This window comes from Myxine glutinosa, chromosome 11 (genome assembly GCF_964187855.1).
Source record: "Myxine glutinosa chromosome 11, kmMyxGlut1.1, whole genome shotgun sequence".
NCBI classification, from domain to species: Eukaryota; Metazoa; Chordata; class Myxini; order Myxiniformes; family Myxinidae; genus Myxine; species Myxine glutinosa.
In genome coordinates this window covers 101,764,684-101,777,754 of record NC_136271.1, presented here as the reverse complement: position 1 = coordinate 101,777,754, position 13,071 = coordinate 101,764,684, and the positions used below count along the sequence as shown (strand labels likewise).

Below are 13,071 nucleotides of genomic sequence, written 5' to 3'. Positions count from 1 at the left end.
CGAATAACTCCGGACCTGGTTGAATCAGTATGCAAAGCTTCAACTGGTGAAATACCAGGTTTGCCCCAAGTGGAATGCAAAGCTCCTCTCATTAACATACCTCCTCTTTCCCATCCTCCCACTCCTCTTTCCCACCCTCCCACTCTTCCCCTCACCCCTCCCACTCCTCTTCTCCTCACCCCTCCCACTCCTCTTCCCTTCACCCCTCCCACTCCTCTTCACCTCACCCCTCCCACTCCTCTTCCTCACCCCTCCCACTCCTCTTCCTCACCCCTCCCACTCCTCTTCCCCTCACCCCTCCCACTCCTCTTCCCCTCACCCCTCCCACTCTTCCCCTCACCCTCCTCTTCCTCTCACCCTCCTCTTCCTCTCACACTCCCCCTCCCGCTCCTCCTCCTCCCACTCTTCCTCTTCCCCCTCCCACCACTCCTCTTCCCCCTCCCACCACTCCTCTTCCCCCTCCCACCACTCCTCTTCCCCCTCCCACCACTCCTCTTCCCCCTCCCACCACTCCTCTTCCCCCTCCCACCACTCCTCTTCCCCCTCCCACCACTCCTCTTCCCCTCAACCCTCCCACTCCTCTTCTCCTCACCCCTCCCACTCCTCTTCTCCTCACCCCTCCCACTCCTCTTCCCCCTCACTCCTCTTACCCTCACCCTCCTCTTCTCACCCCTCCCACTCCTCTTACTCTCAACCTCCTCTTCCCCTCCCGCTCCTCCTCCTCCCCTCACGCCTCCCACTCCTCCCCTCACCCCTCCCACTCCTCCTCCCCTCACCCCTCCCACTCCTCCTCCCCTCACCCCTCCCACTCCTCCTCCCCTCACCCCTCCCACTTCCCCACCCCTTCCCACTCCCCCACCCCTTCCCCCTCCCCTTCCCACTCCCCCTCCCCTTCCCACTCCCCCTCCCCTTCCCCCACCACCTCCCACCCCCAATACCCCTCCCCCACCCCCTTTGGAAGCAGAACATGAGGCTTCCCTTATTAAACCACCAGCTCCACCTTTGGAGCATGACTGATTTAATGGACACGGATCTATGCTCGGACTATGATTCGGACGGAGCCTCGTCACTTGCTTCTAGTGGCAGCACCGAAGTGTGGAACGATCCAGGTTTTTTTCCCAAGATTCGGAGAGTGTTCCCAGTGTTCCACCTGCCGATATAAAGTTTTTCCATGACACCTATCGCAAGAAACATGTTAAAATTAGACTTTTTCCCTGACCTGTCCAGCTTTATAATCTCTGCAACGTGATTGCTCCTTAAAGCCGGACAGCTTGGCGTGACCGATTCACAAGTGTATCACCTCCGGAAATGCATCCTTAAAGCAAAAAAGGAACTGCAGACGTAGACAGGCCGAGCTTCAGACACACCCACAAACTATGTTAACCTATGGCTTTCTCTATAGCGAGTTTATAAACAATGTTAGCCTATGGCTTTCTCTATAGCGAGTTTATAAACAATGTTAGCCTATGGCTTTCTCTATAGCGAGTTTATAAACAATGTTAGCCTATGGCTTTCTCTATAGCGAGTTTATAAACAATGTTAGCCTATGGCTTTCTCTATAGCGAGTTTATAAACAATGTTAACCTATGGCTTTCTCTATAGCGAGTTTATAAACAATGTTAGCCTATGGCTTTCTCTATAGCGAGTTTATAAACAATGTTAACCTATGGCTTTCTCTATAGCGAGTTTATAAACAATGTTAGCCTATGGCTTTCTCTATAGCGAGTTTATAAACATTAAACATCCGTAAAGCTGAAGTTAAGCAGTTTGTTGGGGCAAATCACATTGATGTTTTGCTTTTACAAGAAACAAGATGCAGCTCCTCTTGTGCAAGTGAATGGCAAAGGATAATGAAAGGAAAATGGTTTTTTAGTAGTCTGGAACACCCTAGGGCTGGGGTAGCTGTTTATATACAACCTTCCTTTTGCAGTCCTAGTGTTGTTTTTAATGAGAGTATCAAAGGGTATTTGATTTCACTCACCTTTACACACACTGGTATTAAACACACTGTACTGAACGTCGACGCACCGAGCGATAGCACGGAGAGACTTGCCTTTTACACGCACTTGGAAACTTCTCTTGCACACATTGATTTTAATGGACTTGTTTGCTTGGGTGGAGATTTCAACTGTACGACAGACTCCACCATTGATCGTAATGGAGAGGAACCTCACCCAGCAAGCACGGTGCCTTTGTTGAGAGCTTTGTCTAAGTTTTCCCTCGTTGATGTGTGGAGAATCCGCAATCTTTCTGTCCGCCAATACACGTGGTGTCGGTGTTCAAACGCCCACCTATCACTTGCAAGATTGGACCGTTTTTACATCAATAGTGTTTTTTTTGAACATTGTGAGCAATATGGACATTGTCCCAAGTGGCTTCTCAGATCATCACATGGTCGCACTTCGTATTCATCCACCAGTTCGGAATCGTGGTGCTGCCTACTGGACCTTCAATGCAAGCCTTTTGGACGACCAACTGTTTGTTGATGCCTTTCGTGTGTTCTGGAAAGCCCTGCTCCAACGTAAACCTTCCTTCCCCCGCCTTGGGCAATGGTGGGACAACGCCAAAGTGCAGATAAGATCTTTTTGCCAACAATATGGAGCTTACCATACCAAATATGACTGCCCCCCAATCCTTGGTTTCCAAAGAAATATTATCCTTGCAGACCAACCTCTCGGCCCCCGGTGATGAAAGAACCAACCGTTTGCTGGCAAAGAAAAAAGCTCTTCTTGCTGGGCTTTCTGCAAAGGAAGCCAGAGGAGTGCTGATTCGTCTCTGAATGGAGAACTTGTCACCTGTATACCTCTAAGTTCTTTTTTGGATTGGAAGCTCAAACAAAGAGAAGTCAGCAGATAACTTCAGTAATAACAAAGGAAGGAAGGATAACGCATGATCAAAAAGATATCAGAGCCTCACTCAAACACTACTTCTCTGAACTTTATCATGCTAAGAACATCGACAACGAAGTTATAGAGTTGTTGACTTCTTCCTTACCCACCTCGTCAGAATCTGCACTCCTACAACTGGAAGTTGACTTACAATTACAATTGACTTACAATCTGCACTCCTACTACAAAATTACAAGGAAGTAATTTTGGAGGAACTCCATGCTGCTCTACAAAGTTTACTTTCTGGTAAGGCCTCTGGCCTGGATGGAATTCCTACAGAACTTTATAAAACCTTTTGGGACCTCCTGGGGCCAGAGCTACTTGAGGTTCTGATGGACGGCCGACGATCAGGCTCACTGCCGTTATGTTGCTGTAGGGCTGTTCTCGCCATTATCCCAAAAGATGGAGATCTTCAGCAACCCCACAATTGGCGTCCCATTTCACTGCTTTGTGCGGACTACAATATACTCTGCAAGGCTCTCACCAACCGGCTCAGAGCCGTTATTGGGGAGATCATACACCCAGATCAATCTTACTGTGTCCCTAAAAGGACAATTCATGACAGTATATTTATTGTGCGTGACATGATTGATATCTGTTCTCTCCAACAAAGAAATGTTGGCTTGGTGTTCTGAGATCAAGAAAAGGCCTTTGATACCATTGATAATTTTAACTTTTTCCTGTTTTAAGGGGGTTTGGTTTTGGGGAAAATTTTACCTCTCACATGCAGCTACTGTATAATCACACTTGGTCTACTAAAAGTTAACAACATTTTATGTCAGCCTTTCCCGGCTAGTAGCTCAGCATTCGTCAAGGTTGCCCTCTTTCCTGCCTCCTGTACTCTCTCGTGATTGAGCCTTTGCTCGATCGGTTGCGTGCACGTCTTCTCGGTTTCCTTCCCCAACCGACAGCGAACCCGTTTGAGGTAGACGACTTATGCAGACGACCTTTGTGCAATCATTCACTCGGATGACGACATCTTGGCCTTGGTCCAAAGCATTCAATAATTCAGTTTGGCAAGTTCCGCAAAAGTGAATTGGAAAAAGAGCAGAGCTCTCTATCTTGGTCTGCAAAATGGCGCCACTCCTCTGACTCCACCCGAGCAACTCGAATGGGCATGCGATGGAATTTTTTTTTTTATCCAGGCGTCTTTCTTGGTACTGAAAACTTCATTTTGAAAAACTGGGAATCTCTAATAATTAAAACTGAGAGGCGGCTGCTAAAATGAAAGGGCTTACTCTGTCAAGTCTATCGGGGCTGAACCCTCGTTATAAATAACCTCGCAGCATCAATGCTTTGGCACGTTTTCATGGCACTGCAGCCTCCGGATTTTATTCTTAAAAACTACAATATATTTTTATTGACTTATTTTGGGGGGGGGGGGGGGGGAAAGCACTGGCTCAAACCTGGTGTGTTAAATCTACCTGTTGCTGAAGGAGGACAGGGCCTGATAGCCATTACCAGCAAAGTGATGGCTTTTCGCCTCCTGTCGCTTCGTCGACTGTTGTATACGGACGTCTCGGGGAAGGCCTTGGCTCACTGCCTGCTTCGGCAGGCAGGGAAACTCGGCTACGATCAGGAACTGTTCCTCATGGACACCAAGAAAGTTGATATTGCATCAGTCCCCCTGTTCTACAGGAGTGTGCTGGAGGCATGACAGGCGGTTACCGTGTGCCGTGATAACTGTAACTACTCCCTTGAAATGTTTTTAAATGAGCCAATCTTTTTAAACCCCATTTTTGAAGGGGTCTGCAGTGATCGTACCTTTATGCAAAAGTTTTTCGATGTTGGATACACCAAGGTTAAAGATGTTAGAACCCCTCCTCTTTACAAGTGGAAACCAGCTGCTGATGTCGCTGTGGCCACTGGAGTTAGGTCCATTCGGGTCATTGGGAGGATGTTTTCTGTGATTCTGCGCTTTTTCAAGCAAACCAGGCTAAAATGGGCTCCACAGGTGGAAGCTGGCCCTCTCTCATCCCACCATCCCTTTCCAGAGCTTTTGCTTCATTTTCAAGGTTTCACCTCTTTTCATTTGATGGGAAAATCTTCTGTTTATTGTATGTCTGTTAAAACCCTTGTTCCTGATAGACCCGCAGAACCACAAGCGCATTGGAGGAGAATGCTCCAGACTACTCGTTCCACTTCGATCAACTGGCTTGCTATGTACAAAGTACCCGTCGCCAAACGCTCCGGAGACTTGCAGTGGCGACTGGCACATTACATTTTACCCGCCAATGTTTTATCTCACCGTATATGTTCCGATACACAGAATCGTGTCCCTTCTGCGGTGCCACAGAAACCATTTTTCGCATTTTTATCGATTGCTCGAGGTTGGCACCCCTTTTTACAGTTTTATCATGTGTTATCCAGGGGCTAGGCCTAGCTTTTACTCGTGTTTTTATTTTCGGTTTTAGCATCTCCCACCAGTGTAAAGATGAATGCCTTTTAGCCAACTATTTGTCCTCTGAGGTGATGCTTGCTATATACCTGTCAAGGAAACACAAAATGCAAAATGTTTGTGATTCTGTTTCTGATGTTGTTCACCTTTTTAAAACCTTGGTCACATCACGTGTACACGTTTCATTTCAATCCAGTGATTGTACACCGTTATTGCAGCGGTGGTGTGTGAAGGCGTCCTTATGTGACCGTGTTGATGGTGTTCTTACATTGAATTTATCATTTACCTTTTTTGACTTTACACAGTCACCTGCCTGTATTTGTTTCATTTCCCCTTGTACACAACGATCCCTCGCAATAGAGGAACAAAATTCTCTCTCTCACTCTCCCAATCCTCAATCTTACCTACCCTTCTCCGCTCTCACCCCCCCCCCCCTCCCCCCTCCTGGAGTGTGGAGTGTTTTGCGATGTGTGGTGAGGCTTCGCTCTCCCCACCCTTCCTTACTCTCACCTTCCCCTTCTCCCACCTCTCCCCCCTACTCTCTCTCTCCCACCCACTCCTGGTGTAGCGACATGTGGTGAGGGGGTCCTAACACACACAAACCATCAAGAAGATTGACGTTCAAATCCGGAACACATATTAAACTGTGAGTGCACCAAAGCAAAGATGGGCCAAATGGCCTCATTTCTTTGTTTGAGGTCATACAGGATCGTGCGACGACTTGCTTACAGTGTAGTCCCGTGGCGACTGGACCCTTTATATGTTAATTTCCAGTCTGCATATGGAAAATAAATACTTAAACACAATTGGTTTGATTCCCGACAAATAGGAGTAATTAACCTTCGAACACAATGCGAAAGGACCAACGCGCAAACCAAGCTCCGGCCCTCTCTCCACTGAGGGGACGTTCAATCCGCCAGAGCAGCATTATATCTTGTTCGAACATAAATATGATTACGAATTGCAAATTTTTATTGTGACGTTGACCTACTGTGTGATACAATAATGTGGTATCATAATTTTGTGGCAATTGGCCCAGGGGTATGGAATCGTACAGCAAACAAAAGAATGTGATACACACGAGGCGGCGGGGGGGGGGGGGGGGGAGGAGGAGGTGGCCACCCACTCTCACATGTAGACGAGTAATACCCCCACCCCCCAATCCTCTGGGAGTGAAATATGTCAACACTCTCTCCCTTAGGCAAGGATAAGTGGTTAAACCACTTGCACTATTCCACAGGTACAGGCGAGAATTGGAAGTAATCTCCCCAGATTGGCCCAGCCATTTCCAATTCTATAATGATCAGACGTACACACACATACAGGCACGTGAAAAAGTAAGTACACCCCATGTAAAGTTTGACTTTTTCGACATATTTCAACATACAGCTATTTGATCTTCATTTCAACAATATTGTTAGATAAATGTGATATAATATAACAAATATCATGAAACATTTACATTTTGTAGTCCATTGTATAATTTAAATAAACAAATGCAAATTTCGCATGTGGAAAAGAGTACACCCCAACATTTATCACTACTTCAAATACCTAAAATTAGAATCAGGTGCACCAGCTCAGGTGCAAATGATTAGAACATCGTTAGAGAGGATCTTGGAGGAACCTGTCTTATTTAAACCTCAGACATTTAGTTTGGTTTGCTCTTTGTTGTTGAAGTGTGCGGCGTCACCATGCCGAGATCAAAAGACCTTTCTGAGGCCTTCAGAAAGAAGGTTTACGATGCCTACGAGTCTGGGAAGGGATTTAAAAAGATCTCCAAACAATTTGAAATCAATCATTCGACTGTCCGGAAGATCATCTACAAGTGGAGAAGATTCCAAACAACTGCCAACTTGTTCAGGCCAGGCCGCCCCAGCAAGTTCAGCCCGAGAGCAGACCGCAAGATGCTGAAAGAAGTCTCTAAGAACCCCAGAATGTCATCACGGGACCTACAGGTAGCTCTTGCCACTGTTGGTGTCAAAGTGCACGAGTCTACCATTAGAAAGAGGCTGCACAAATTTAATCTACATGGGAGGTGTGCCAGGAGGAAACCTTTGCTGTCCAGAAAGAACATCAGGGCAAGATTAAAGTTTGCCAATGAACACCTAGGCAAAGACCAGCACTTCTGGAACAATGTGCTCTGGACAGATGAGTCAAAGGTAGAGCTATTTGGCCACAGTACCAGAAGACATGTTTGGCAAAAACCAAAGACAGCATTTCACCACAAGAACCGGATACCAACTGTAAAGCATGGTGGTGGAAATATTATGGTTTGGGGCAGCTTTGCTGCATCAGGGCCAGGGCAGCTCACCATCATAGAATCCACTATGAATTCTTCATTGTACCAGAGGGTGCTTGAGGATAATGTGAGGCCATCTGTCTGAAAGTTGAAGCTCAACCAAAGGTGGACCTTGCAACATGACAATGACCCTAAACATACCAGTAAATCCACCAAGGAATGGCTGAAAAGAAAGAAATGGAGGGTTCTGGAATGGCCAAGTCAAAGCCCGGATCTAAATCCCATCGAGATGATGTGGGGGGATTTGAAACGAGCTGTGCATGCAAGAAACCCCTCAAACATCGTACAGCTGAAATAATTCTGCATGGAGGAGTGGGCAAAAATTTCTCCCAGTCGATGTCAGAGACTGGTAGACAGTTATGAGAAACGCCTACTTGAGGTTGTTTCTGCCAAAGGGGGCAATACCACCTATTAGAGCCAAGGGTGTACTTACTTTTTCCACATGCGAAATTTGCATGTATGTTTATTTAAATTATACATTGGACTACAAAATGTAAATGTTTCATGATATTTAATAAATAAAAAAATAACCACCTTTGGAGGCCATTTTCCCCCGCAAAGCGGGGGTTGGCCTTGTTCGGGAACCGTGGTTGTTGTTGTTTTTTGGTCCCCTTTTTGAAGCAATGTTTTACGGCCGGATGCCCTTCCTGACGCCAACCCTCTTTGCCGCCTTTAACGACAAACAGGGAATTACCAGTGAACTGGTACTCAATTAGCCGACCTCGGAAGGATGACAGGTTGTTATATTATATCACCTTTATCTATCAATATTGTTGAAATGAAGATCGAATAGCTGTATGTTGAAATATGTTGAAAAAGTCAAACTTGACATGGGGTGTACTTACTTTTTCACGTGACTATGTTGTATGCACATATACATGTTGTACACATATTGTATACACATTATGCATGGCAGGATATCTCAAAAAGTTATGGATGGATTCGGACGAAATGTGGTGGACAGGTTATGTGTGCGACGAGGAAGGATCGATTCAATTTTGGTGAAGATCCGGATGCGGATCCGGCTAGTATAATTTTTCTAAGTGATTCTTCACCTTTGGGAGATAGGACCAAAAACAATATATAGCAGGATATCTCAAAAAGTCGTGGATGGATGATTTTGATTAAATGTGATTCTGTAGTGATTTTCTGGTCTACTCTGGGATACAAAACGTAAAATGTCCACCTGGCAGAGGTATGCTCTATACCGAGTGCTGTTCTAGTTTTCAAATGTCTTACTTGTGATGCAAAAATAAATAAATGCACTCGGTGACATATTTCAATGGATACGTTGGCATGTTATACCGAATCAAAAAGGACAACCTTTGTGAAAATTTTGAACCAATTAAGCTGTCCTGTTGTCCAAAGGATGATGCAATGGTAAAATAACCAACTAGATTATAGTGCATGTACAGCACTTATCTAATTTCCGTTTCATACCTTTAATAACTGATAGTGTGCCAAGCGAGTGCGCTGGTACTGTGCTGATGCCAAATGAGTCAGCACTGACAATGCTGTTAGGGTTATGGATGAAGTTACTGATCTGCAAATCGTGCAGGGATCAGCCTTAGGTTTGCTCTGCATTTGTACAGCAGGTTAACCTTGTTATTTCGTGCTGTAGTTAACATGAGGGTTAAGCTTAGGCTTTTCCAAAATCAAATGCACTGCCCATGCTTCACAATCTAACATGCTCCACTATCTCTATTGAACGGCCTAAATTTTAACCTGTTTTGCCCATGGAAATGTCAGTAGTGACAGTGTTTGCATGCGCTGCCAGCAGTAAAAAACGCCCCCTATTATGCTAGAAACATCAGCCAGCACGTAACAATTCAGCATTCATGATAGAGCAAGGTGAGCCATTGCCAAAGGTTTAAAGATGGCAGCACAAGGCCAGCTAGACTATAAATGTGGTGACATCACCCCCTCGAGGCCACACAAAAAGTGCTCCCCACTACATAAATGTTTCAAACTGTCCAGTGGTTAGCGTTAGAGTTACCTTTCTTAAGCTTTCACCCTCCTTCCTTAGCGATAACCATGATCAATGTCCAATATATTTTAGAGTAGGACAAACACTGACCAACATTTTAAATTAAAGAAAGTTGCCAAGAGGTTGTTGAAATCTATGTCTCCCCCCTCTCCATCTCTGAACCCCACTGAGGAGCCCAGATAATTCATATGGCACATTTTCTTATGGGATTGAAACAAACCTGTGGGACACTGAGCGTGCTGCAGCAAGTCATTTGTGCTCCTTGAACGCTGGGGCTGAATCTGGTTTGGGGAACTTGGTCGACGAGGCTCTGTAAAAGAACCATTCATGGTGTCTGTGGTGAAAAAGTAAGGGGAGGGGAAGGGAAAACCTCTAGAATCCGGTCTGACAGAACTTAAACATTTGAAAACTCTTGACCATCAAGTGAAATCCTACGAGAATGCAATTTTGATTTGAGAGCACAGTGACAAAAAATCCTTACTTTAATTCATGGACTGGGGTGTGACTGTTTGTGTGCTTATGTGTTTGTTTGTTGTGCTACTCCTACTACAGTTCTTGGCCAATTACATCCAGACAAGATACATAGGATCAGCATGACCCAATTAGTGCATAGGGGTGTTTTTATCTTTGCCAGTGGTCTGGGTGGGGTCGGCGGAGGGGGAGGAGGAGGAGGGATACAAATTATCTATGTATATGTGCATCATGTAGCGCCACCTCCAGGTGGGAGAGAGTATTACAAGTCCTACCCTTTACAATGCAGCATTCTTGTCCCCAAGTTTTCCAGTGCAGTGAGGTGTTTTGAAATATAAGAAGTATGCATGTTTTGCTTCATGCACGTAACCCGGGTTATTTGGTTTATTTTCAGGAGTGATTGAGGCAGCTGTCAGTTGCCTATACACCACCAAAAAAAAGGTATCTGTCAGCGAATGTGTTGCATGCTTGAAATAAAATCTCCTGTAGGGTGGGTACTCTGCCAGTATACTGTATATAAATCATAGAAGATTCGGAAGATAATGTGAAGCACAAAGTTTGAAAGCAAAAATGTGGAAGATTTGATTTTAAACTAAAAGGAGAAGAAATTCAAAAGAGCAAGGTTAAGGCAAAAAAGAAGATTGTGGGTGGATAGGAAAAATAAATAAACAGATGATTAAATAAATAAATAAGGAAGACAGACTGACAAACATTGGTGAATCACATTTTGTACTTAAAACCAGATAAATGACATGACAGAGAAAATAAAATGTTACATAAGAGGGTTATTAAACACATGTTCAGAACCATCCTAACGGTAGTAAATAGGTGAAATCCCATAACTCATTTATGTGTATAAAATGATATCCCTGATGTAATGTAGTGAATAACAATAATTGTGTTATTTTCATAGATATTACAGAATTATTAGTCCCCTACCGGTGCACGCCGGAGGGGACTATAGGTTTGCACTCCGTCCCTCCGTCTGTCAGTCTGTCCGTCCGTCTCTCACACAAAGAACAGTTTTCCGGACTTTTTTTTCTAAACGCTTAATGCTAATGATTTCAAACGTGGTACATGGTTTCCTCATGATAAGTTACAGATCAAGTTCGAACTTCACGACGTTTCGATCATTTTTGACAAAGTTATGGCACTTTGAACTTTGGTAATTTCCCCAACAGTTTTCCAGACGACAGACTGCCGGTAGGGGACATGTATTGCAGCGCAATACTCAGAATGCTTGTTTTGATGTGGAGAAAAATAGGAGAATACAAATAAATACATATGCGAGTGAGAAAGACAAAGGTATCAGTGTTAATGGCAGGCCTCAAGCTAATGTGATGTTAAACCAAATTACGGGAGTGGAAGATTGCTTGGCTTGAGAATGCGTACCGACAAATGCAAGGAGCTGTGCCTCATGTTTCATATAGTATTCCCCGGGGAAAGCAATTTTCATAATGCGACATCAGAAAGGAGAGAGGCACAATGTCAAGGGCCGAACAGCTTGAAATAGCGGTTCATACATTCAAACTCCTGGGTCTTACCATCAATCATGATCTTTCTTGGACAAACCCAAATTTCAAAGTTGGCCTTCAAAGCCAGCCATTGATTGAGCATCCTCAGTCACAGAAAATCCTTCCTTAGTACACCTGCACTGCTATCCACCTACAAGGCCTTCATCTGCAGCTTGATGGAGTACCGCTCTCCCCTATGGGTTGGCTCCCTGCCCAACAATTTGCTAAGATTGACGCCATTGAACTAAGATTTTCATGATTTTTGAAATCACCCACGATCTACAGGTTTATCACTATGCCATCGCAGACAGATCTGTGGTCTCTACGTCTTCTACAGCCTCCTTTCTGGCCTTGCACCCTCTGCTCTTTCCATGGTTTGTCACCTCCTCCCCCCTCAAGTTTTCTGCAGGGCACATATGGTCGACCATCAACCCCATTCTGGTTAAACTATTTCAATTTAGGATCACTGCCTCACCTCCACTCATTCGTTCTTCTTTTCTCCGACCTGTGGAACCAACTTCCACATTCCCTTCCATCTCATTCTTCCCTCCAGGTCTTCAAGACAGCTGTTCACCACCATGTGAGATCGTCCATATCCAACACAATTATGCGTTTCTACTCTGGTAAACTGCCCCCCCCCCCCCCCACCAATACCTCCTCTTTACATATTTACAGTTTTACCTCCTTCTGTATCCATCGTCTCCACCCTATGCATCCTCTCCAGCCCCTCATTCCTCCCCACACCCAATGTTTGCCTCTATCTTGGGCTTCACCTCTGCTCTTGGTGTTTCCTCCCTCTCTCAACTGTTCCTTTTGTCCTGTTGTGACCTGATCCATTCAGTGTACTAATTGTAGCTCTTTCCACAAGCCGCGATTACAGTTTACACATTACATTTTATTTTACGATTACGATTACGATTACATTTTACTATGAAAAAAAGAAAGTGCCTTGGTGCCCAGGAAGAAAACTCACTTCCAGATCGCATTCGCTTTTTGGCTTCGAGGACAGGATTTTCAAACTGTGTTCGCCTGTTCAAGTGGCTGGAAGGGACGGGTAAAGTGACAGGATATGCACAAAATACAAATGAGTTGTGAAAATAGAAAACGATGTGTTACAGCTTATAATGAACAAACGTAAAAAAAAAAAAAACTTCAATTTGCAAAAGTACTTACTCCACATAATATGTACCATATTGTGGGTCATCTATTCTCTCCCAACCATAGGGTAGTTCTGCAAAAATACATACACTGTTAAGACATCAAAAAATGCACTTTGAAGTTGGATGAATCCACATTCACACAGGAAGTAAGAGCAATTTATAAATTGCACAAGCACAATAAAATGCACAAAGTTTATCAAAAAGGGACAGATTAAGACAATTGCAAGTTTCAGACAGAGTGGTTGTCATCAAGTAAGGCACAAAGCAAGTGTCTCAAATACTCTCCTGGAAGAGTGGAGTGTCACAGACCAACAATAGAGCACCAGATACAGCGAGGTATTTTAATCATAA

At 44.6% G+C, this 13,071-nt stretch overlaps 1 protein-coding gene across 6 annotated transcripts in view; it reads right to left on the bottom strand.

The window, feature by feature from the left end:
* The window catches only part of LOC137436169 (membrane-associated guanylate kinase, WW and PDZ domain-containing protein 2), a 151,376-nt gene that overhangs the window by 52,975 nt on the left and 85,330 nt on the right, over nucleotides 1-13,071 (bottom strand). For all 6 annotated transcript variants that reach the window (XR_013625005.1, XR_013625006.1, XM_078786895.1 and 3 more), the window contains 3 exons: nucleotides 12,734-12,791; nucleotides 12,534-12,601; nucleotides 9,796-9,909 (listed from right to left, as the gene is read on the bottom strand). Coding sequence is in view for 4 of the 6 variants with exons in the window: in XM_078786895.1 (XP_078643021.1) it covers nucleotides 9,796-9,909; nucleotides 12,534-12,601; nucleotides 12,734-12,791 (240 nt within the window). In the remaining 2 variants the exon portion in view is untranslated. The remainder of the gene's footprint in view (nucleotides 1-9,795; nucleotides 9,910-12,533; nucleotides 12,602-12,733; nucleotides 12,792-13,071) is intronic.